Genomic DNA, 27,085 nt, shown 5'->3' with positions numbered 1-27,085 from the left:
CTCATCCCTACCACAATGCAACTGTTTCATCATATTTTTCAAGCCTTATTCAAATGTTGATTTCCTGTTTTCATCCTTAAAAATAGAAATGTCGCACACCCTCTGGTACATTGTTTAAACAACCTACTAGATTTATTTCGAGGTATCCGCAAAGCAGAGACAAGACAAATTGTACAATGTGAGATCCCACAATGTTACTGCAATGACGAATCCAGCTCAAGGAGTTGTGACAAAGAGCAGAGGAGTAAACGTTAATGAAATGTTACAAGCAGCTAAGGAGATTAAACCCTCAGAGCCACTTGGGCATCCACAGCACTAACACTAGAGGGCGCTCTTCATCTAGCCTGAACTATAGTGAATGCTGCACTGAAGAGGTTCACTGCTTTTGTAATGGACTGTATATACAGAGAAAATGGATCTAATTTTACACCAAATACTCCTATATTCCTAATCTATAATAACCTATATAAAAACAGTGGAAGTAAAAAATCTTATTCACCCTCTGAATCTTCCTTTAATACTTTGACTTTTCCTAATGTGACCCAGTGTATACAAAAATGAAAATAATATGCATCATTTGTTTTAATATTATTGTGCAGCCAATACACACTTTTATATATTTACATCATGTACAAATTTGACCTGTGTTTTAAGAAAAAACCCTCAACAAACACCATTCAAACATATATACGTTGTATTCTTCATAATCTATAAAATGTTCTCCTGGACCATTAAAATAGTGGTTGTGAATTTTCAAGGAAGGATTAATCACACATTAATAATGACTGATAGTGAATTAATGACTTTGAATAGGTGTAGAGACTAATTATGAGTCAGGATATGTATGTGATTTGTGTGTGTGTTTGTTTCACCTGATGAATGACATAAATCCCGTAGTTGAGCTGTTGCCGCTGCAGAAAAGGGTGCATGTAGTAGAGCAGGAACTTAAGGTGATGCTCTCTGTGTCTGTGGGGAATGATGATGGCCGTCCGATGCCTCGCCTCACAGTCAGGTGGCCTGTAGCGTCCTCCGCGCACCACCAGCGGGTTTTTCCTCTGAACATCCACTAGAGTGAGCCCTGACGGAAAGCTGACATGGATCGGCCCACCTGCGAACAGAAAAACCAGCTTGATGTCATTACCAGATGGAAACAGGATACCTTTCATGGAGTGAAAGCAAATAACATGGTTAGAGTTTGAAAGCCTATGATTTGAATGGGACGTCACCATTTAAATTCACCTTTTCTAAAAATGCTCTTGATATGCTGAGCTGAACTTATTCCCGATTACAAAAATCTTGATACCAGTGCAGAGTTGGATGTGTCTGCATATATATATGTGTGTGGCAGTTCTGAAAATTGAAGCAGCAGACGAGTACATTTGAGTATGCAAAAGAGTCAAATATTGTTGTACGTGCTCCCTTCTCATCTCATAAAAAAACACGAGGCTGTGAGACTCCTCAATTCATCCTCTGCACTCATAATTACCTCATAACACTTATAATTTATTAATTCACTGCAAACAACATTTTGTTACACAATCTTTTGTTGTAAAATGATGATAAATCAATCTTGATTAATACATTGCAAGTCATCACAACAACTGTCAAAACCAACGTGGTTGCGTTCACCTCCCTGATCACCTGTAGGAAAATTGCTCCTATGGAAATCCACTCTGTCTCCTTTATTCAAATCCTGGCTGCTTGATATTCTGTCTCTTTTAAAACTGTGAAAAAAGCATTTGATTTACACTGAGAGGCTCCTCTGATAGGTTCTATATTTATTGGACACCACTGATCAATTATGTTAATCGGCTCATATCTTAAATAAAATGAGTCTTGGATCTGCCTACACTGGGCATGGATTCTTACATGCTTAGTCCTTAAATATTCAGCAGTTTAGAGTTACAACCCGAGTGTTTTATTTCTATTTCTATTCAGTGTTTGTATTTGAGTCTCAATTATTATGATTCCTATTTGTATTACTTTATCTGTGGTCATTTAATTTAAACCCTGTGTGCACCTCACTCAACCCTTTTCAGAGGACTAAGGAGCGGGATCTATCCAGAGGGGTGACGAGAGCCCTGGTTCGAGGAAAACTGGATCAAGGAGGGTACTGTGAGATCGAAAAATTGGAAACACCTGCCCTGTATTTTGTTTTATATCTGTACTGTGATGTCAAACTTATGAGCCAATAAAATATTGTTTGAAAAATTAATAAAATAATATATTGCTGATTGTTTTAGGCTTAGATTATAAACCTAAATCTGTATCAACATGTTTTCAATACAAATCCAGTTAAAGTAGCAATCTCAAAGATCTCCCATTTTGTTGTCTCTGGCGGCTCCTGTGGCGATAAGTGGTAATTGCAGGTGCGTTTTAGGACCTCGATTTTTGGAAATCCTAACAATGTCGCCTGTGTGACGTCAGCGACAAGAAAAAAAGAGCACCTTTTAATAAACTTTTTTCTCTTATTTATTTTACTTCATCTAAATTTTCCAAACATTTTAATTTATCATGTAATTTTATTTTTCTCTTGCGTGCACTGGTCTGAGTTTTTTTCTTTCTAATTTGTTCTTTGTTTTTGTTTCCTTATTGTTTTTATTCGTTTTCTCTATGTTATCACTTGTTCCGTTTTATTATCAGCTTGTCAATCAGCTGTAAAGCACTTTGAACTGACCTGTATGAAAGGTGCTATATAAATACAGTTTTATTGATTGACTGTTAAATGTGAGCCGCTTGTGTTTTTTCACAGAACTGTTGCCACCAACACCGAGTTCGTAATACTGCAAATAGGCTTAGGCCCGATAACCATTGTGTTATCTCACAAATCAACAGGTAGTTGCTTAAAGACAAAAAAAAACTTGACATTATTATTACTTTAAGGTAATGGTGTAATCATGTAATATTAATGCATTCACAAACTAAACTTCTTCCCCGGAGTTCTCTCGTTCTCTCGTCTCACAGGTGGAGGTGGGGGCGTCTGGATGCCCAGTTCCTACTGTTTTTAAATGTTGATTTTTAACGTGCTTCTCTCTCCTTTATTTGTCCTTCTCCTCCACTCCCCCTCTCTTTCTCTCTCCTAACCGGTCAAGGCAAATTAAATTAAAGGGTAAGGTCTAGAGCTTCTCTATGTGTAAAGCTCCTTGAGATGGCTTTTGTTGTGATTTGGCGCTATATAAATAAATATTGATTGATTGATTGATGTTGCTAACTTTAGTACGTTCATATTCATTAAAGTACATGTACTGGTGCTTCTTAACAGGTCTACAGTTGTAACTGTCTGTGATGTGTTTGGTGCAAACAGTCACAGTATACTGTCTAAATATGTGTATGTTGCAAGCAGCTAATGATGTGAAAACAGGCTACATGTGAACACCCCGTCTATCAAGCTAACCTTGAAGAGTGACTGAAGAGTGTTGTGCCTTGTAAAAACAAACATTTTAACATACATCACACAATGTTCGACCCTGACATCGCAAACATATTTGTTTGTACTGTTTTAGTACAAGTTATACCACGTGTTCTCCCTTTGTTATACCTCAATTGCTTTTTTTTTTTGTATCCCTCCATTATGTTTTCTTGAAAAGGAGCCCGTGACCTCGGTCTCGGTTATCGGTGTATAGTTTAAAATTACTGGCAGTAACGTGGGAACAAAGAGGCGAAGGAGGGCAGAACCCGGAAAGCAGAAAACTAAGCCTGCTTCTGAGAGTTCATTATAGTTATACTGAATAAACATTAACCAGGATCAGGATGTCTAGGTAATGTGTAACAACTGTGTGGAGACGCTGTTGTGGAGGTTTCATGTTTCCTGAAACTCAACACACAAAATTTCCTGATAGCATTCAAAGCTTCGAGTACTGGTGGACTGGAAGTCATTCATTAACAGACACTTAATAACTGTGCAAAAAAAAAGACAACTTAGATCCACTTTTTAACTGGATTTAATCAAACACTACTCAGGCAGAAACTTTAATAGATCTTTAGACTCATAAGGGAGGTCAGTATATAGGAAACTTGCTTCTTTTTTATAATTTTTTACACAGGCTGCAAACTTTTTTTAGTCTTTTCATAAAATTACCTAAATATATAACTGTGATGAAAACAGAGGACAACGCTATTAAACTGCTCCGACTCTGACGCTCTCAGCTCTGGAGTGGACTGTTAGTGAAGTGTCCTAAACTGCTTTTGAACCATATGTTGGTGAGACCTCCTCTTCAACAGTCCAGTGCGGTCGACCCTTTAGCTGACAGCGCTGTCAGCAGCAGGGCAGGAGAGACGCTCAAGTAGATCACGCTTTCATCAGTAATGGTAAACAACAGCTTTAAAAATATCTTACAGGTAGAACATGAGACTCATGTAGGCTGTTAGGTCAGTGTGGAGTAGCGCTGGGTAACGGTACTCAATACTTTTAAAGTATCGACCAAAATAAATCGATACTAAGTAGTCTAACGATACCTGCAATCAATCCTTTTTGCACCCAGAGCTAGAAAATATGACTATTTGTATGGACTTGCTCACAGCCAATCAACGCAAGCGTTCTTCGATTGATAAATAATAATAATCTGAAGACTTTCAAATTTGTGTAAAAAATCTAATCATTTAGATGTGGAGGAGTGGTGGGTATCGAATGAAGTACTCAGTTGGTATTTGTGTCACTTTAAGGGTATTTGGATTGTTACTGGTACTAAATTTTTTAAATGATACCCGGTCGTAGTGCAGGGCGGCTTTTCTGCAGGTGAGGTGGATTGTGGATTGTACTCTAAGTGGGCGGACGCTGTCAACAATGTTTCTCAATCATTGAAAGGCTGTATTGAAGAAGGAAACATGATTTATAATGTTGAGGATTTATACATCATATTTCATCATATTTATTTAAGAATGTAAATACACACACTTAAGATGGCCTCTGCCTGGCTTGTCCTAAATGTATTGATGTTGGTGTGGTTATGGCTTACTATTATATTACTCTTTTGTGTTTATTAAGGTGTTCAGGAGAACGTGGGTGTACTGGTCAACCAGGTTTGGAGCGTGTGGACCTTTTGCTCATATAGGATAAAGGGCCAACTCCCAGTGGTGTAAAAGGACTGAGTATGCAAATATTTGGTGTATTACTGGGGATTTCCACTGTGTCCGTCAGCGGCGCGGAACGACTGCGTCATGGTTTAGCTCCGTCCTCTGCCCAGCGTCAACTCACACCGGGAGCGTTACGGCAGCGGAGCGGGGCATGCTCTGGGAGAGAAATCTGCCTTTTAAAATGAAATTGCACTGTTAATACAGTAATTACGGCAGCCCAATCAAATCCGAACGAGTGCCTTTAGTCTACCGTAATTACTGTAGTAACAGCACAACTAAACGGCCCGATTTTGTTAACTTGCTCAAATTTAGCTGATTTGGTAATTTTCTTTGACTTTCATCATGTGTCAGTAGGCTACGTAGCTAGATGGTGTCTTTATCTGTCTGTTTTATTCGTGTTTGTTGCTTAAATACTATCGAGAGGCTGCACGGGTTGTTTTATTTTGGAAGACGGAAGTTTTATTATGTCGATTCTGTGTCTGACTTCCTGTCTGGTGCAATCTGCTCTGTTGAGCTTGTCGCGAGTTAGAAAAGGCTCTGTCAAAAATAGAAATGCTGTGGATTGAGATGCTCCCAGTGGAAATACTCTCATTGATCATAGTGGCACCTATCAGCTCCGGTGACCGCAGCGCAGCCGTAACGTGACGCTGACGGACCCGCTGGAAATTGGCCTTTAGAGATGTTTCCTTTTTTCCCCTATTTAATAATAATAATAATAATAATAATGATCATAACAAAAAACTTTATTTATATAGCACCTTTCTTACAAGGCTTGTAGCTCAGTCTTTTACAGATACAAAATACAATAAAACAGCAGCAAATAGAACAGAATAAAAAAAAAGAGAGGTTTAGTAAAATTAGATAATTAAAAAAAAAAAAAAAAAAGGACATTCAGTAAAAATAAGTTAAAATGATATTAATTAAAAGCCAAATTAAATAAATATGTTTTCAGCTGTTTAAAAATGTTCACAGAGCTCACATCTCTTATAGCTTATTTAACTCCACTGTAAACAAACTTTTCACAGATGGAAATGAAGCATAGTGAAAGTTCAGTGAGGGAAGACTTTCTTTTTGCATGCTCGTGTCTGTAGTCTTATTTCTCAACCTTCCTTCACTCTGATCCCTCTCACAGCTCACTCATAATTTCCTTGCTGTCATTTCCCAGGGCATCAATTAATACGTCAGCCTTTATTCACATCTAACCAACGACAGGGTGACACACGCTTTCATATTCAGCCATATGTCATCGTACTTGCAGCTGTCTTCTTAAATATGTTTTCTCTCTCCCTGCTTTAGTGCTTTCTCTGTTCTGTTTTGCGCGCCCCACTTCCTCCTCCCCATTACCACCAAGTCTTCACAGATTCATCACGTCATTGACCACATTGGTTTCAGCAGTCATCAGCCACCACCACCAGTGTCAGTGTCTGCTGCTCGATTCAAAATCTCCCTGCAGAAGACTCTGACACTACCTAACCATCAATATCATCTGTATAATAAACCACTCTTTCTGCTTTCATTCACTCCTCTCTCCTGATTGAACTTTTATTAGTTTTTTTCCTTTAGCCTAACATGCATAACCTACACCTAACACCTTTGTCAAATGTATCAGAGACAAGCGCAACAACAACACAAAACACCCAGCAGCTTATTTTGTCAGACTCTCAGTTCCTGGTAGTGCCACGGCCCATCAACTGTCATTACTCGAGTGAGGGCTCATCTATTCACGCTCAGTGGTAATGTCTGAAAGCTGAACCACTGACTGCGGTGCCTTTGAGTGCAGCTGAACAGGAGTCAACACTTCCCCTTTTTTATTCAAAATAACGGCCTTATGTGCATCTAAAACTATCTTTCTTACCTCACAGAATGGGGTTTCAGGTAATTCCCATCTATATGCTCACCTAAAATAGCAACAACTGGCACACACCATGAGGGGAGCGACTCCATACATAAAACATCTGGAGATGTCACTAAAGGCACACATTTCCAAATTCAAACAGGACTCACTTACGACACGACGTTTGCTGAAATATACTTAATTCACAAGGAAGCGCTGAGCTAACAGCAGATCGAACAATAAGATGAAGGGCCAAAATGAAAGGTGCAACAAGAAGATGTAACTCAACAGGGTGTGCTTGTTTGTAGATGAATGTCTTCAGAGATTTTAACATGAGTGATTAACCCTCTATCAAAATCTAAGCAGGTACCTACAGAACACTCACCTATCAGAGGGGACGTCTTAGGGCAGTAGGGCATGGCGTCTCCATGGCTGTGAGGTTTGGGTAGGTGGGAGAGGTTGGCATACACGTCCCCTCCAGTGATGCTGGCTACTGAGTGGTTGCGGTTCGACAAACCAGGGGCGTCGGGCTTACGGAAGATGCGGATGAAGTAGGTGACCCTCTTCTGGTAGCCCTCTCGGGACAGCAGCGCCATGACCATCAGCTGGATGCCCAGGAACATGAAAAGGTAGCGCCATTTGGACTGGAAACCGACCATGGTGAAGGCTCTGCGTTGTCAAAGCGACACAAAAAAAAAGGTCCGGACTAGGCTGTGCAGAAAATCAGGCTGGTTTTGGGCAAACGTGACTTTTGGTGATTTAACGCTGGGGTTGTGTCAGCACCCCACAAACAGAAACAAAACTCGAAGATTGTCGAAGATTGTGTATTTTGGAGACTTGAGTCGATTCAAATATGTTATGTATTCTCTCAAAAATATGGCAACAGTCAATGAATGTTATGATTCATGTGTGGAAAGTTGTAAAATAATCTATGGCAATATGAACTTTGAATGTGGAGCAAACACACTCTCAAAAGTCACACGAAAAAAGGCACTTTTGGTAGGCTGTCAATCAAAGAGACCACCAAGGAGAGGGGGAATAGAAAAATATTTTAAAACCAAGAAAAGTTCAAAAAAAAAAAAAAAAGTTGTGTCTACTTTTCTCTATTTCACTGCATTCCTCGGTGCAGGTGAGTATCTGGCAAATATCTCCAAAGTTGATGACAGTTGGTCCAAGTTTCGATTGGCGCGGGATGGTGATGCCAGTCCCACATCATGTTTTTTTCACCCACCGATGAATTCCATTTGTTTCCCCGCAAAGCTCATTCTCCTACGTTCAAATAAACGGGGCCAGCGTTGGTGTCTCCCAACTCTCTCTCTTGCCTAACTATCTCTCTCTTCCTCCCTTTGTGAGCTTTATGCTGCCTCCTGTTCTCCCTCGTGTTCTCTCCTGAGGGAGGCCTCTCCGACAACAAGCACCGCCATAACAAAAGGGAGCATATGCAGCCGTATAGGCCCTATATTTTACAGAGGATTACACAGCTTTCATTGACTCCCTGCCTGACTGGCTGGAGAGAGAAGGGGGGAGTGTACCATGACCAGCGTGGGAGGAGGAGTGGTCAGAGGGGTTGGATGTGTGTGTGTGGGTGTTTGTGTGTGAGTGTTTGTGTGCGTGACTGTATATTTGTTATAGGGGGGTTGGGAGGGAGGGTTTCAGTGGAAAGTCAAGCTGAGAGGAAAAGAAATGGGGGAGGAGGAGGGAGAGCTTTGATGCCCCACAGCTATTGTCCCATAACGCTTGAAATCCGCAGCTATGAGACACCTCAAGCAGCTTACTGGGCTGACGACCACTGGTCTGACTGGATGGAGGGGGAACTGTGGACCAATCGCTCCGGCACAGCTCTGAAAGAGAACACACAGAAGAGGAGGGACAGTTATATTGACTGACATCCTTTGGCCCAAACTGTTGACATCAGCGATTTTGTGCTTACAGCAGAGTGGGTTTTTTTTCTCTCTCCACCCTCCCTCTCTCTCTCTCTCTCCATACAAACAATGACTAATTGTGTGCAGCACAGGCCCAACAAACGGATTGTGTTTGTTTACACGGAGACTCGACAGCACAGTTGGGAGTTAGACTACGACTACTCAGACACAGAGTGGGCTCCGGTGCAGATGCCACCCCATAGAGAGGACTGCTGCCCAGAGCGGATGAGCAGACGGGAAGCTGCGAAACCACGGCGTGCACGAAACTTCCTAATTCCAGAGCCAACAAACTCTATGGGCCCTGGTTGCATCAGGTTTGCTGAAATGTGGCGCGTTGAGTTCTCTGACCTTACGTGACCCCCGTAGCTCCGCTCTGGTGCCGCCTGCTGCAGCAGCCGACACATTCTTAGTCACAAATCAATTAGTGCTTGTTAAAGTAGCCAGCCTAAAACCACTAATCCTAATCCCACTGAATGTTGTGCGACTGGTGGAGAGACAGAGAGGGAAAAAAGGAAAGAGAGAGAGAGACAGAACAGCCCGCAGCCTCACACCTACAAAGAATATTATTACTGATTTTACAATCAATTATTCCATAAAATGTCAAAAAATTCTTCCAAAACCCAAAGAGACGTCCTCAAATATCTTATTTTGTCCACAACTTAAACGATATTCAGTTTAGTGTCATAGAGGAAAAAAGAAACCAGAAAGTATATTTACATTTGAGAATTTGAAACTTAAAAAAATAAAAATAAAACTCAAAATAACAAATTAACTATCATAATAGTTGCTGATTAATTTGTTGAGTTGGCAACTAATCAATTATTCGACTAATTCTTGCAGCTGTTTTCAAGCAAACTATACAGTAACATTCATTTTTAGAGGAAGCAGCTCTGCAATGCAATTTAGTATTTTATGATATTTCATACCTGAACATCAGGTTTTATTTATTCATTAACCTTTAAACAGGCAGGAGTGGAAAATGACATGTGAAATGTATTCTTTTTATTTACTTTGATGTTACTAGTTATTTCATTTGCACCTTTGTAAACATTTCCGCAAATAATTTAATAAATATTTTGTATATTTTGGATTTTATGAGTTGCATCTCCAGCAGGAAACGTTGCTTCTATTAAGGTATAAAATAACGTGTATCTGTATGTATCTCCTGGTGCATGTTTCCTGTTTAAGGATTAAGTGTGCTGCACTGAATGAAAGGTCTGAAACCGTACAAGTACTGCAATGTCTCACACTGATGTTTTTACATCATACGAGCCTAAATTATCTCTGTGCCTGAAGGGAACTCATTTTTCCAGTTTCTAGTTACGTTGTTGATTTCCTCTTGTACGCTTTAAAAAAAAAAAAAAACCTTTCAAGATATGATACAGATCAATTGATGCCTGTACGGCAGATGTCTTTTCTGCCTGACTCATCAGCGTGGTGTTGACATCTTCAACCCTTGAAGCACATCATACTAACAAATGAAACAATGCTCTGATGTGTGAGGAGGAGGAGGAGTACGTTATTTTTCCAGGAGCTTGCCTTCCTGGAGCTGTCAGTCAATCTATGTCCCACTTCTTAAAAAAAACAAAAAAAAAACAGGTATAGCTTGTTAAGGAAGACAAACTGAGAGACTAATGCAAACAGACTCAGTGCTGACTGGGAAAAGACGACAGCCTGAAATGAAAACGATACCGCAGGGAGGATTGCAAACATGACTACTGTTACTGCAACATGTTTTCATCATCATCATCATCAAGACTGAAGAAAAGTGGAACATAACAAAACAGAAAAACTCTACAACCCAAGTAGCAAAAGACAAAATGTTCCTGTCCACTGTACAGATATGCTGATGATGACATCTGACAAACACGTGCTCGTTGGACTTTAGAATTCACGTATATCTTCTTTTTTTTTTTTTTGTGCATTGACAGCTGACTGAAAAGGATTTTCCAGTCAAGGATAATAAAGGTTTTTCCTCTAAGGGAATGTGGATTAAAAAAAAAAAAAGGAGAGGAAAGCCTGTGCAGATGACTTTCATCTGCGAGCGGAGATGTGTACAGATGGCAAGATTGACCCGTCTCACTTTGCTCGGCCCCCCTTTAATAATACCATAGATTATGGATATGGTTTATAAAGATCATGCCATTAGGAGTCTGGTTAATCCCGCGGGAGGGGAGTCCGGCTCCATCGCTCAAAGGATGTGGAGCATTAAAAAAAAAAACAAGCGAGTGGGAAAACTGTAATGACTGAGACTTACAAACCGGTTCTAGATTATTATAAATTATTAAATATCTCAGGTTTTCACAGACAGAACACGGCTGATAAGATCAATGTGGTGGTTCAGGTTTGAGCTGCTATATGAGTAAGCATTGTGCATCAGGAAAGCCTCCAGGCACTCACTTCAAACTTTCTCAGGCCCTGTTCACACCTGTCTTGTGTCCAGGTTTCGTCACTGCTCACCTCATTTACACGAAGAGATCAAACGGCCACACACGCAGTTATAACGTCCACCAGACAAGCACCAGATTTGCTTTTTGTGCTTAAGTGCTAAGAGCTAATAAAAATGTACCCTAAAAACCGGTGTATAAGACGCACTAGTGGATAAATTGCAGTCTATTTTCAGGGGGGGGTTGTTGCTGGGAAAAACACTTTTCTATTTAAGACTGGTTTATTTGAATGCACCAGTAGCTGTTCATTATATACACGGATGTTTATAATCAAAACCGTTTCTATTTTTCTTTCTTTTTCCTTTTATTTAAAGCACAATAAAAAAAAATGCATATTACATCTGAAACAGTGTGTTGAGTTAATGGTTAATTTTGCGTTAATATTTGCTTAACTGAACTGGACCGGTATACAAACTCAGACCGGGCTCGGGTTAGGCTTTGAGTTTCAATTAAACGTTTTATGATACAGAGTTTAGCTGTATGCTCACTCGAGTCACAAAAACTCTTCATCAGAGCTGTTGCTGTGCCCAAATATTGAGCCCGAGGCTGACCAAGCTCACTGTCCTCGGACTCTGTGTCAGTCCCAGAGTCAAACAAAGCCTCATCCTCTTTTCCATCCAGTGGAAAACCACCAAAGTTAGTGAATCTTTTATTCTTCAGATGTGTGCTCATACTGTGTGTCGCTGCCACGGCTCAATAAAAGCTGCTCATCTGTGCACTTTTGCATATTGCGCTTCAACATCTGCTGCCAAACTGCTGCCCGAACTAGTGTCTGAAATACTTCTGATCCACCACCCGCAAGTGAACCCGCTGGAACAGCTGGAGTGCACAGAGCGTGCTTGACACCACTGTTTATACGACGTTATAGTTCATAAGTGCGGATGCTCACATTGTTTTATTTAAAGTTATAGTTCTTAGAGTGGACGGCATTTTACAGACCAAGATTACAGTAATCATATCCAGATCCAACCTCTCTCTGCATTTGACTGCTGTATAGGACACACTGGTGTATAAGACGAACCCCACTTTTAAATGAAAAAAAAATCGTGTTTAAGGCTTATACACCGGTTTTTACGGTACATGTACAAACTATTCCAACGGTCATCTCCATTCTTTCAACCATTTATCAAAACGACAATATATACTTTATCAGTTTTATCTCGGCTGGTAGTGTGTTCCACATTTGAGCTGCCCCAAGGAGGTCTTACAACATGCAATTTTACAGTTGCCGCTTGCTGTGGCCGTGGTGATCCAACTACTTTTGCCTGCTGATAAATGAACCCCAGACCACCTTGGAAAGTCATTTGAGTGATCAATCGGATCACAAAAATGCATCTCGGTGTTCGTTTACACTTGTATGTAACGCTGTCCAGTTGTGATCGGATCACCCGAGACGCACGTTGACACCAGAGTCTAAACAGACCCTAAGATACACCATTCCTGTTCTATCCTATCTCAGTGCCCCATTCGTCTGTAACGGGATATACAAATGTGTTAACACGAGGTGAAATGATGAGTGGAGGTTGCACTGGTGCTTGTGGGCCATATTTTTCTTGAGCTGGCTCGTACAGTGAGGGAACCTGGCAGCCGACGCCTCCTTCCACATAGATCAGGCGCTGACTTAATATGCACATGAGTCTGTGAACCAGTGACTAGATTTAGACAAATCTGTCTGTGCTAGCTAAAAGGCTGAGGATGAGGAGCAAACCGGCGGGGAGGGGGAGACACGGAGAGAGGGGGAAGGGGGGGGAGAGAGAGAGAGAGAGAGAGAGAGAGAGAGAGAGAGAGAGGACAAAAGCAAACTAAGAGGAGCTGGAGGGAGGAGAGGGAGAGGGAGAGCAGCCAACAGTCTGGTTACACTATGTGCTTTTGACTTCATTATCTCTCCTGCACGGATATCCTTCCTTTCTACATTTAGAATTTTAAAAAGGCGAGTCTGGCATGACATTACATACTCCTGCACACCAATGCGAGCCTCTTTCTCTCTCTCTCTCTCTCTCTTCATGGCTTCACTGTGCAATGTGTACTTTAAACAATAATGGCACATAACATCCAACAAATGGGACAATTTTCTTTCTGCCCGCGGGGCATCAATATTACATGCTTACATGCTTGCACACACATGAATGAATGCAATAGGAGCCAAGAAGGCTGGCATGGGGGTCGGAGTGAAGAGCAGAAAATAAAAAGGGGGAAGAAGGGGGGGGGGGGGGGGGGGGGGGTGTAGGAGTTATATATTTAGATCATCATCTAGGGACTAAGGCTTATGGTCAGCAATGCTGCTCAGATCTCACACAGAGTCCACTGACAGCCATAACCAAGCAGCCAGTGGGGGTCTCCACAGAGGCCATTTAACTAACCAGACACTCCTACTGAGTCTCTATTGACCCCCATCACTTTTCTACTCTGTTTCTTCTCATTTCTCATCTCCAACTGTTCAGCTTTTTTTTTTTAACCTTCTGTGGGTTATTTTAATATTGGCAGTATCTGATCCAGAAATTCCAGTCCCAGATGGTTCACATCAAATAAGCAGATCATAGAGTTGAGATGTGGTGCATCTCCGTTTCAGTGCAACGCTATGTGTGCTTGAGTGTGGCTATAAGCTCATATTAGTTTATAAGCAGCGTGAGCTTTCAGGAGTGTCCCCATATACACTTAAAAACTGCAACAGGTTTTATATTTCTGCCTTTTATATTTGTATCACTCTTCTCCCAAAAGGATAGAGTCTGCTCTGTTTCAGTGTAACGCTATGTGTGCTAGAGTGTGGCATCTTTTTATTGGTCCTCGTCTCTGGAGCAGCCTTCCTGAATACAGCAGAGAGGGCTGATATTATATTATATATTATATATTAAGTAAACTTAAGACATACCTTTATAATTTGGCTTTCAATTGAATTTTATTTATTTATTAATCTGCCTTTTATTTTCCGTTTTAGCCTGTTTTTACTACTTGGACTACAAATAAAGTTTAATTGATTGATGAATAAGCTTATATCAGTTTATAAGCAGTTTGAGCGTTCAGGAGTGTCCCCATAAACACGTCACAAAGGCCGATTCTAAACCTTCTTCGTTGTGTTGGCTATAAGTGTCTAAGCCATTTTCCCGAAGCAAAAAAGAGAGAGACTGACACTGACAAGAGAAATATATACCGAGCACACCTGTTGAGCGTTTCTACAAGGAAGAGTGCCTGCTACAAAAAAAACCCCAGACTAACCTGAATTATCTGGTTAAAGACTTTAACCTCCGCAGCAAGGCTCCGCATTAGAGGATAAGCCTTTCACATCTACCCGAGTGTCTCATCGCTTCTATACGTTCCAGCCCATCGAGGATGAGCGAGTGCTCTTCAGTTTTCAACGTTTGACCCTCGTTTTAAATCTGCTAAAAACCCTACTGCTGTTAGTGGGATGAAAGAGTCCATGAAATCACACTTTCACTTTAAGCTCTCACTCAGGGATACACTTGACTTTTAAATTGTGTATGTAAACATGCAAAAGAAGGTGAAGGTGAAATGCCTTCAATAAACATTTATCTAATGATGAAATAACAAAGGTGCTGGCATTAGAGAGAACAATTAAAGATGGAAATAAGTGAGACTATATATATGTATTGTCCCATCTCTCTCTCAGGACTCACTGAATCACTAAATAAATCACCCACATGCCGGATGATTGCACTTATATCCAGTTTCCTTTCTTGTATATTCGAGTCAGACTACAGCAGCTGATTTTATTCGTGGGCGTCTGCCACCAGAGGAGGACTTATCAGCGAGAGGATGTAGATCAAATGGAAATCTGCACTCTGATGATCTGAAATTAATGTCCAGATCTGTGGCTGCTTTAAAGAGTGGAGATAAAACAGGGATGGAGATGGGTAGAAACAGAACTGTAGCCTGTTAATTGGATTGAATCGTCATCCAAATTTTCAAAGAAATCTAAAGTATTGTTTTATTCAGTGTTGCTGCACTTTTAAAGACCTTTTTAATACGCATTTAAGGAAAAAATTATACTATTTCTGGGACATATAATAATGCAAAAGCAGGATTTTACTGAGGTAGTGGGTTGAAATGGAGCTCATTCATTGCATTAGGGCTGAACTTCATGTTTGAAATCAACTGGACGATATAAACAGGGTTAGGGTTATAATCACATGAGGTGATGAAATTAAGGGCAAAAGCAATTAATTGTGTCTCACCTGCAGTGTTGGGAACGTTACTCAAAAAATGTAATATATTACACATTACTCGTTACTTTTTTTTAAAAGTAATGCATTACTTTACTTAATTACTCCCTGTGGAAAGTAATTACACTACTAGTTACATTACTTTTGCGTGACTCCATAGCAACGCTGGTGAAGTGTACAAATAATGTATCAACAAATAAAATAATATGGGTCTTGACCATCATAACACCATGATGTACAAATAATAACTGCCTCATAATATATAAACAACCTGTTTCTCCTCAGAGTCAGCACTAGACTGGCCGGGCTGAAGAGACTCTCCACGGACGCACTAGATAATGTTTCCATCCCATCATAACACCGGTCCAGATAGCTCACCAAAGCTTTCCTGTCTGATGACAGCCGTCTGTTCACTATTATATATTATATTACATATTATATTATATTGTCTGTTCACTATTATCGGAACTTTGCTGAGTTTGTTTCTGAAAGACGGAGATTAACGAGCAACGCACAAGCTTTGGCTGCTTGGTTGGGGTCCCCATACACTCAGCTCGAGCATCGCTGTGGGTCCGTCAGTGTTTCGCTATTAGCTTCATGTTAGCATGAGAGGTCAGGAGGCTTGCATGAAACGCACCTTGATTATTTATTTTATCCGTCCAATTTATAATAATTGAAAAACGTATGTAACGCAAGAAACGCCATATGTGTTTGTTTAGTAACTGAAATGTGATTACTTTTTCTGTTTCCTGTGTTCCTATGTTTAATGATTTCCTTTTTTGTTTATTCGTTTGTTTGTTCTGAATAAGCGAAACACTTTTTGTTACATCGCGATGTATGAAAAGTGCTATACAAATAAAGTTTGATTGATTGATAATGAATGTAGACACTGTAACGTGTTACATTACTGCGTTAAAAATAAATGTGATTACAGTAATGTGTTACACCCATCTCTGCCCACCTGTTCTGCTTTACATTAGATAAAACTCTGTGTTTAAAACAAAAAAAAAAAAACAAAGCATCCTCATTTAAAATTCAAATTTGAACTACAGCTTGCTTTGAATTGTTAATTTTGAAGCCCTCTGTTAAACAATAAGGCTTTCCTGGTCATTCTCGCACCATTACGACTGTAATCCATTCCTCCCCATTAAGACACAGGTTACAGTATATCTACCCTCCATTAAATCTGTAAGCTTCAGCTAAAATACTAGCTAGCTCCTCTCCTTCATGTTGGCTGCATGGCTTTGCACTACAAACATTATTATACAGTTTCTAACGACTATCAAAAATAACAGAGTAACAGAGGGCTTTGTGTTTCATCTGAAGCCCCCCTCCCCTCCCTCTTGGTCTACCATCTTTCAGCTGAGCGTCATCTGTATTGTTTTGTGTTACCTTGGTGAGAGCAGGCGGCCTGCGGAGAGCCAATTCAAAACTTACCAGAAAAAGAAAAGAAAAGAAAAGGAGCCGGACCGGGATTGAGTCAAGACCGAAGACCAAACCACATTTAAATGAGTGAATCCTGTGGGAGGAGGAGATATTTCTCATGCAACTAGTAAAGCATCACCTTTTATGACCCGCAATACTGAAAGTCTTTAATTTATGACTTTAAGGGTCTGTGGGAACTCTGTTTATTGGACAAAACGGCATGCGTGTAGCTCATTTTCACTGTTTGAGTGTTTGAATGCACTTCAAGTCCTGCCTGGAGCCCATGGATTCAATGGGAATGTGTACTAGTACAGTATCCACTATTTAGTCTACAGAAGAGCAGTTTTGTCAGTATGCACGCACTGTTGAGGGTGAGACAGGTGGAGGGGTAACTAATGATTTCATTTTAATAAGGCTCAATTAACCCATAAGTCATATGTTCCATACAAATTTCGAATGTCCTCTTCAGTCTGTAACTCAAAGATGTTCAGTTTACTATCACAGGAGATGAAATAAACCAAATATTCACATTTAAGATGCTGTCATCAGAAACTTTCGGGGATTTTTTCTTTAAAAAATGACTCAAAATGGATTGCTCTGGTAGCTGTAGTGGTTACAGTGCATGCCATATATCCGCAACGTCCCTGGTTTGTATTCGGCAAGGGACCTTTGTTGCATGTCATACCCACTTCTCTTTCCCCCCCTTGTTTCCTCTCAGCCTCTCTGCCACTAACTTACTAATAAAAAGGCAAAAATACCCCCCATTGAAAATAGCTGGACTAATTTTTGCAGCTCTAAAAAACAACTGATTGGTGTTAGTTTTCTTTTTTCTTTTTTTTTTTAAAGATTTCCATGATTCACAGACAAAGCTAAAAGTTTTACCTCATTATAATTTCAGCATATAAACTCTGACAGCAACCAGGCAGCAAACATACAGACTGAAAAAAGCTATGTGATGTTATTCATCAAGCAGGCGAAGACGTTTACTCACCGGGAGTCGATTCACTCTGAGCTGGTAATTTTTCTCTGCTTTTTTTCTCTCTTTTTTGGGGGGGGTTTATTTGAAACAGATGTGTAAAAGCTACAGCTAGTCCCAGTTTTATGGAAAATGAAGTCAGAAAATGCAATTCTTCAGACAAATAGCAAAGGAAGAGGAAGAAAGCAGAGATGGCACGCAAAGAGAGAAGAAGACTAGTTGAATCTGTGCCAAGCAGGATAATAAAAAAAAAGAAAAAAGGGAAACAGCCCCAAACTCGATCTACGCCCATTTCCTTCCTAGTTTAAACCTGAATGATATCGAGCATTTCAAATCGCAGTAGATGACTCCGTCTGTTGTGTCTGTTTGGTGTATGTGTTTGTGTTATTTTGGTATAAAAAGTGTTGCTAAAACAATAAAAAGAAAAAGTTAAAATTGTATTTATTTTTTTAATAGTATGTTTTTTTATGCTTCCAATTCTTACTGTTAAATTTTTGTTTTTATGTAAAGCACATTGAGTTGCCCCTAGGTATGAAATGCGCTATATAAATAAAGCCGCATGGCCTTGCCTTAAACATTTTTTGTAGGTTTTTGATGGGTTTGTGTATTTGTTTTTAGGCAGCTCTCATGCCAGCTGCCTCATGTTAGATTATTTATTATTTTTATTTCACCTTTAATTAACCAAGTTAGGGAGACCTGGACTAAGTCAAACTAGTACAAAATGTAAAAAATATTTTAAAATAATTCTTATGTATAAATTTGACTAAATGTACTAATAAATTAACTGCAGTATTCTTTTATTTAGAAAAGCATTTAACATTATTTTGGTCAAATGCAGCAGATTTTGGGGGACCTGGTAGTCTAATATACCACAAAACTCTGCAGGGTCCACAGTTCGACTCCCAGCTGTGCTGTCCTTGTGCATGTCGTTGTCACTCACACACACACACACACACACACACACACACACACACACACACACACACACACACACACACACACACACACACACACACACACACACACACACACACACACACACACACACACACACACACACACACACACACACACACACACACACACACACACACACACCTCCAGATTCCTCGTCATTACCACTGATCAGGGCTTGGTTCTCCCGCAGTAACACATCACTGATAAGATCTCCGTATGTGGGCTGCTGCTGTATGGTTCATTGTGACCTCAGACGACATGAAGACGCTAACAGGGCTCGTTCAGAAACACGCTCAGCATCCTGTTGGCCTCGGGGCAGAGCCGCGGGTACAAGTCTTGCATCAAACACAATATATATTTCCCTCTCTGGAGGTTTAGCCTTGGCCTCAGTGTACTTTTTCACTGGCAGACGTTCTGCTGCTATGACTGGCACAGTGTGTCTCCGCAATAAAAACGTGCTGTTGAACAAACATTAACACATTAAGAACGTGTTGAACAATAGGAACAAGGAAAAGCAGCATATCCTAATATTTAAAGAAGTCTAAATGAAAGACACTGTTTACAAATTCACTTGACTACAGAGATTATTGAGTTTCATTTCACACAGCAATAGAAAGCAGCTGATAACAGAAACGTGTTATCGCTTCCTTATTCTTAGGAGCAAAGGTGAAGATTAGGAATCCACACCTCACCCTCTAGACAACTTAGTTAACCCTTACATACTGTTCAGTCATTTGAGAGCTGAAAAAACACCATATACATATTTATATATAGTCATTTATTCTGACTTTTCTGAATGTGAACCGCAGTATACAAAAATTGAAACAAAATGCATAATTTTATTTAATTTTAGTGCAGCTAATGCACATTTTTATATATGCAAATGTTCAAGTTTGACCTGTGTTTATTAATTTTTTTTTTTTTTTTTTTTTTTTAAATCAGCATTCAAACATGTTGTATTCGTCATATTGTATAAAATGTTCTGGACTGTAAAATAGTGATTGTGAATGTCTTTTTTTCCCCCATAATAAAAGGAGAATACACTGCTCGCTTTCTCACAGCTGTAAGGGTTAAATACCTGACAACGGTTTTGACGTTTAAAAAGGAACAAAGTGGGAACACCAAAGACAAGGACACTAATTGTAAACCTGTCCAGTGAGTCAGTCCAGTTTTTGTTTTTTTTCTCCATTTGACACAATGCGGAGGCGTTACATTATTATACGTGAGACCTATGGAGGATTATTACTTTACTTGAGCAGCATCAATAAAACTGTTTCCTTCTGTGTTTTTCTCATTTATCCTGCAATGTGCTTATTGAAATAGGATATACGTAGCTAAGTATGTAGCCTGGGATAAGTTACGTTTTATTTTAGAGTTTGGTTGTTGTATTTTAGCATTGTGAGGCAAATTGGTCCGTTTGAACAGGAGGCGTGCAGCGGCAGTAAATAAATAAATTTGCATATAAAAAAATAACTGACGCAGATAAACAAAGTAGCGCGGGACATTTCCAGTAACTTCAAACTAATGAATGTATTATGGAGCATGCATGCAATATTGTCTTCATGTGACAGCTCTTTATATTGTTATGATCTTTTCCTCCGTCAGTTAGGGCCGGTCAGGTGGGAATACCTCCAGATGACATTTTTCTCCAGGGGGAATCCCGGACCCCCGCCTGTGTTCACACTGTCAGTGTGTGTAAAATAATGTCAATTCGTTTGAGGCACAATTTAAAAGTTTCCTTTATACATGACTATTGGTTAGTGTTAAAGTACTAAGGATTTTTGTTATTAATCGTATATTGCGCTCATGCCTTGATGATGTCATCCAGTCTAAAAATATGAGAACCGAAGTGTAACCACCCCCCGCAGAAAAGAACATAAACCAAACCGAACCCAAAACCGTGATATGAACCGAACTGTGGATTTTGTGATCTGTTCCACCCATAGAATTAGTTAATTCCCATAATTTCCCATATATTCCTTCCCATGGAAAGTTTCCGTAAATTTCCCGCACCCTTGCAACCTTATTGTGGTTGTCTTTTCTTTCCCCATAAATAAATAGAATACAGCTTCATAATGGATTAATCAAACGTATATTAATCACTGATTGGTAATTCATGAATCGGTGTAGAGACCAATGAACAGTATGTAAGGATTGATACTACACACAGTAGAGACACTTTTCTGGGAGGGACGGGGACAAACGTGGCCAGAGTACACCTCTGACACAACAGCACTTATCAGCCTTTAAAAGACGCCACAGACTCTAGATAACATTGTACAGATTCTGAATTAACGTAAGCAGTTGTTTTCTCTCAAGCGCCGACCAACTACGCAAGTGCCGGGCCAATTAAATAATGTGCGCATAGGCCCGGAGAAAAAGGAGGTGTCTGCATAACAACACGTGCCAGCGTCCTCGTCATGGCAACCCATCCCGAGCCCTGGCCATTCATTTAATTCCGGGTGCAGCTGGTACACGTCTCTAAGGCTGTTCCCTCGAGTCCCAACTCTCCGCTGGGACAGATTGCTGAGGAGAGGAGGAGGACAGGGGCTCGTGCAGTTTCCATAGATCAGCTTGCACCTCTCCCTGCTATAACCAACCCATCGGGGACCGTCCAAACTTAGCGATAACAACCATGGAGACGAGGAAACCCCCCCAGGGTGGCCGTAAAACCCACAACAAAAAACTGGAGCAACAAGCTAGAGAAGAAAGGAGAGTAAACACTGCAAGTCACGACATGTAACGTGAAGACTAAAACTGAGACCCATTTTGACTATTTGACAGTTGTTGTTTTTCTTTTACTCTGAAATTTAAAGACTTTCCCTGAAGTGGCACAAAAATGAAAATATTTTAAAATGGTATACTTTTGGATAGGTGCTACAGATGTTTGTCCATTGATTTGTACTGGGTCAAATTTGATCTTTATTTAATGACCAGGCTTTTTGTTAAATATTGTAGTGATGAGGATTTATTTTTATCGTGTAGCAGCGACGACTGATTGTTTAATAGTTATATAATAAACCCCACAGGTCCATAAAGCTCTTGTAATTTTCAGTTTCAATAAAACACATTAAAATAGGGCTGGGCGATACGGGCAGAATCAAATATCAATATTTTTGACCAAATACCTCGATATTGATATTTTGGCGATTTGTCCATACAATATCGTACTTTACTGTAATGCAGTCTTTAAACGCAGGAAAAGACACTTATTCCATATGACAATATTATGACTATCTATCTATATATATAGTCATAATATTAATGTTTATATATTATGAACATTAATATATATTATTACTTAAGATGTAAGATGATATCAATAAAATATCACAATATCAATATATTATCAATTTATTACATTTACACTTATCGATTTATCACCCTACATTTAATGTTAGTTAAAATAGGACATGATATTGTGTGATAGTAGGGGTTTTTTCTCCAAAAATGAGTGGTGTAAAACCAAAAAAATACACTCTCTCTGCTCTCTGAAACGTGTATTGATAAGTCAGATCGGCTATTAATGTATATTAAACAGAACCATGTTTCAAAATTTAGGAGACACTTTTTATGAGGGGATTCTTAGACCGGGTCAAAATTGACCCAGGACATACTGAGTCTGGATACATAAAACCTTGATTGTTCTAGTTAGCGTCTGTTATTGTTAATTTCAAGCTTGAGACATTATTCTTCGCTCTGTACCTAAATATCAATAATGTGACAATACTCTGGCTCTAACTATATAAAGGATTTGATAAAGCATTTAGTGTGGTTGCTCAGGTCTGTCAAGGGAAGAAAAAAGAAGATTAGTCATGCAGATCTGATGTTGAAGCAGGTACACGAGGAGCCAGCATTATTACTTATTTTTGCTGATGTTAATATGCTTATTGTTTTTTTTTACACTTTAAAATCCGTGCATTAACAATATCAAACTCAGGTATATCATTATTACTCTTGTAAATAATGTTATTATTTTACAATATTTTTCACTACTAATTACTTTTTTTATTGCTTGTCTACCTACTTATTGTTCTTTCTATTGATGCTCTTTATATTTGTGCTATCCACTTGCTGCTGCACTAATGTAAATGTTGCCACTGTCCGACTAATAAAGGAATATTTTAACTTTAAAAGGCATCACTTTAGGTTTGTTTACCATATGTTGCATCAAAGTGTAAGATGATAATGATTAATAATTAACTTTATCATGAGGCCGGGCGATAAAACGATCTTGGTACAGGATAGCAATAAAGTTATGTTGTAGAGTCTGACCGATATATCAGTCAGTTGATATTATCAGCCAATATTGGCCTACCACAGATACATTGGTATCGGTGTATATGTTGTCCGATATGTGTCGTTATATAGGCAGCATTTTATGTTTATTTGATCCTTTTTCTTAATTTGAGTGTAATATACAAGTACATGTTTCTTTATGGGTTTTTTTGTTTAATTAATTTAGTTAAAGTTATTTATTAAATTCCCACTGAAGTTTACTGTTTCAGTGCACTGATGTCATTTTATACAAAGTTTACTGTTAAACTGTAAAAAGTCATGCCTTCATTTCTGTTTGATAACTAGATAAATGCAAAAAATGTGATATTCTATAATTATCAGCTGCTTTATCGATATCAGAATTGTTTTACTCTTTAATATCGGTATCAGCATCAGCCCCAAAAATTCAGTATCAGTCAGGCCCTATTATGTTGATAACGAAAATAAATGATAAGCTTCAGACATTTCTAACTCGATATGGATTGATCACACGGCACAAATAAACGTGACAATAGCCAGTCAGTTTGCGGTTTTTGGCTTGCACCCATATCCTACCTCAAAGTCTTGTTCAAACTACCGGTGAAGAACGACGTTATCTTCTGGACAAGATGGGAAAAAAACCTGAGTGGAACCAAGGAGCACGAAAGCAATATGATGATACCGCAGCACCTTCAGATTAACCTCTACGTCAGATCCTACAATCTCACATTATCGCACTCCACATATTTAAGGATGTGAAAACTACCTCCTCTCCACTCTACAGCTGACAACAACATCACACAATGACGACAATTAGTCAGTCAGCGCCTGAACTCTTGCTGTTGAGTAAACTATTCAGTGTTTATCATTTAGGGAGTGGTGACTGAGTGAATAAGGGAGTTACACACAGCCTGAGCAATCAGAGTAGTAACAAAAAGCTAGTGACCTAATTACGTTATTTTAAAATCGGTTACATGGCAAACTAACTTTTTGTGTATATGGTGTTTTCATGGCTCTCAAATGTTACTGAAGCTACTGTCCTTGTCTTGGGTGTTCCCACTTTTTTCCTTTTAAACATCAAAACCATTGTCAGGTATTTAACCCTTACATACTGTTCATATTCTGACTTATAAATTAGTCTCCACACTAATTCACATTCATAAATTCCCCCATTAGTGATTAATAAAGGTTTGATTAATCTGTAATGAAGCTGTGAGAAAGCGAGCAGTGTATTCTCTTTTATTATGGGGAAAAAAAGGCATTCACAATCACTATTTTACAACTCAGAACATTTTATACAATATGACGAATACAACACTTTTGAATGCTGATTTTTTTATTTTAACACAGGTCAAACTTGTACATTTGCATATATAAAAATGTGCATAAGCTGCACTAACATCAAATAAAAAATGTTGACGACTAATATGGGGTCACTCAATGCCCATGGATATCTAGACCCTACCTCAATTGATTTAGGTTTGATTCAACAAATGTATTTTATTAAAAGTTATGAAAGGATGAACTCTAAACTAACTTTTTCAACCTGAGCATAAGCTACAATGATAAAATAAAACAACTAGCCTTGCCGTTGTTAATTAAGTCTCACCAGAGTGTGAGTGTTTATCTCATCAATGAAGTTAGGCTGTGGTCGGCAGCCGGTGATCAGACTGGTCAGAGCTAACCTGTAAAACCAGCTGGTGTGAGGAAGGACAAAGACTTTGGATGAGGTGAGGACATTTATATTCATTTGATAAAGTTAAAAGTGAAGTAGGCTTTGCTGTTGGCTTCCTGACTTACTTTAAAAAAGAAATAGAAAGTCAGAGAGAGAGCAGTGGTCCAGTGAGAGTGAATGGCATAGAGGGAATGAGATGGCCGCTGAATGACAGGAATAAAACTGTTTTCTGATTGTTTAATGTAAACCCATAAACATAGCCACACCAGCTCGCTTTCCATAACCGATCCCGCGTATGTAACTGCAGTACACACATCACCCCACAGTATTAAATACAGACATTATTCTACATTAGTTGTATGTCTGGTCCGAATTCCACATTTAATTCACATTTATTTGTGGCACGATTTAGAAGTGCCGCAAATAAATGTGCCAAGTACCGGCTAATGGAAACCCTGATCACAAGTCAAATTTGTGCATAAAGCATTGCACGTTTTTGTGTAGCTGACACAAACATTTTTTAAAAAGATGCATTGTTTTTCTGTTTTTGTATACTGTGAGTCACATTAGGAAAAGTCCAACTAAAATAAATGTTTATAGGGTGTCTTTACAGCTCTCACATGTAAAACAGAGTAAAATATGACCCAGAACAGTATGTAAGGTTTAAGGCTGAGAAAGCATGTTTGCAACGGTTTATTTTACTTATTTTTATGTCAATAAACTACCTAAAGTTTAACTAATGAAGCCTCTATTGTGATAAGTATTGACATTGTGATCACATTTGTTGCCACATCTCCCAGCCCTACCTAATCATGCTTTAAAAAAAACACACAAAAAACAGCATTAATATCACCCAGACAGAGGGAGGTATTACTGCAACAACTGTCTTTACCTCAACATCTCGCAACAACTTGCAAATGTTTATGGAAGGCGGGGAACCATTTACGTTGACGGTAAACAGTGACAAGAAAAGCAGAAGACGTCAGAGGTAGAGATCATTCACTGAGTTGCTTTAGGGAGAGTTGGAGCCTCTGAAACAAGAGTATTGCTGATAAAGTCACACAAAAGCAAAGTAGGACTGTCTGCGTGAGGCTGCATCACCCTGACTACACTGTGATAAAGATAACACCCCATCTGCCAGCACATAAAGCCACCAAACATTGAAAACACATTTTTTGCCAACTGATATCAAAACACACGTCTCTTCCTTTCTTTGTTCATATTGCTCTGTTAGCTACTAAGACTTTTGTTGTGATATGGCGTTATATAAATAAGGATCGATTGATTGAGAAATAGTGATGTGCAGTTTTATATGTCCAGTCTGGCCAGCTGCTTACACAAAGTGAACTTTTGAAAATGGCTCTGAGCAATCATTTGAGACTATTTTACAGGAAAAGATGCAACATGTAAAACATACTGATTTTCTGACATATTTGGCATATCGTGTCGATAGATAAATAAGCAATTAACACAGGGACACAGGATTAAAAGTAGGAAAAAGTCATTTTCATTTCACACTTAACATTTTGAGTTTTAATGTTGGCCTGCTCATAACATACTTTTAAAAAATATGGAGTCAATCAATCTGACAGATGAGAGGGGGAGGGGGTGGCCACGCAGAGCCTTTTGTTCTGCTGAAGAGGACATTCATGAACATAAGGAGGAGAAGAATAAGGACTATCGACCAGTTTCGACTAGAAGTCAAGCGATTTTTTTAGCTAGAAAGTAGCATGAAATTGCGCAATACTTGCGTATTTTTAACACTGCTTGACCAAGGTGCCAATTCAACCCCTTCATGTGCGACCTTAACCTAACTTGCCTCTACACAAACCCCCGATTCCTTTTTTTTTTGTTGTAATAAAACTCTTTCCTTCCTGGCGTCTTTGTGGGTTTTTTTTAGCAGTGATACAGAAACTAGGTTAAGAGGAAGACAAACACTTTCAGCTTCTCTGTGCCTCTCTCTAAGTTTTTAATCAGCATAATTTAAGGGGAGTAACGTTTGCTTAACTTAGACTGAGTTTGCGCAAATACTTATATAACTAGCTCAGACAGTTAACTTGAAAATGAGCGAATAAAGCAGTTAAGTTAAATAAAACTATAATGTCCTTGCTCTCTCTACTGTGTATCCACATTGGGGTTTTTTAAAGTGGAACTCTCAACTGGTAAGTAATGGTAACCAACTCTTTCCTCGCTCGTTCCAACTGTGTATCGACATACATTTAATTTATTTTTTAAAAGTGGAACTCTCAGCTGGTAACTAACGGTGACCAACAGTTGTGTAAGTTATGTGACGTAAACCTGTTTGCCCAAAGGCGAGAGGTAATCAAACACACACTTTTAA

General features: G+C 39.2%; 1 protein-coding gene across 1 annotated transcript in view; it reads right to left on the bottom strand.

The window, feature by feature from the left end:
- si:dkey-199f5.8 (beta-1,4-galactosyltransferase 3) overlaps positions 1-27,085 on the bottom strand; it is a 33,913-nt gene that overhangs the window by 6,463 nt on the left and 365 nt on the right. Inside the window, exons 2-3 of the mRNA XM_062422288.1 lie at positions 7,293-8,748; positions 873-1,108 (exon numbers count right to left, since the gene is read on the bottom strand). Coding sequence (XP_062278272.1) covers positions 873-1,108; positions 7,293-7,566 — 510 coding nt within the window. The 5' untranslated portion in view covers positions 7,567-8,748. The remainder of the gene's footprint in view (positions 1-872; positions 1,109-7,292; positions 8,749-27,085) is intronic.

The sequence above is a fragment of the Scomber scombrus genome, chromosome 7 (genome assembly GCF_963691925.1).
Source record: "Scomber scombrus chromosome 7, fScoSco1.1, whole genome shotgun sequence".
Classification (NCBI taxonomy): domain Eukaryota; kingdom Metazoa; phylum Chordata; class Actinopteri; order Scombriformes; family Scombridae; genus Scomber; species Scomber scombrus.
Note: the sequence above shows the minus strand (reverse complement) of the source record. Positions and strands in the feature narration are given on the sequence as shown.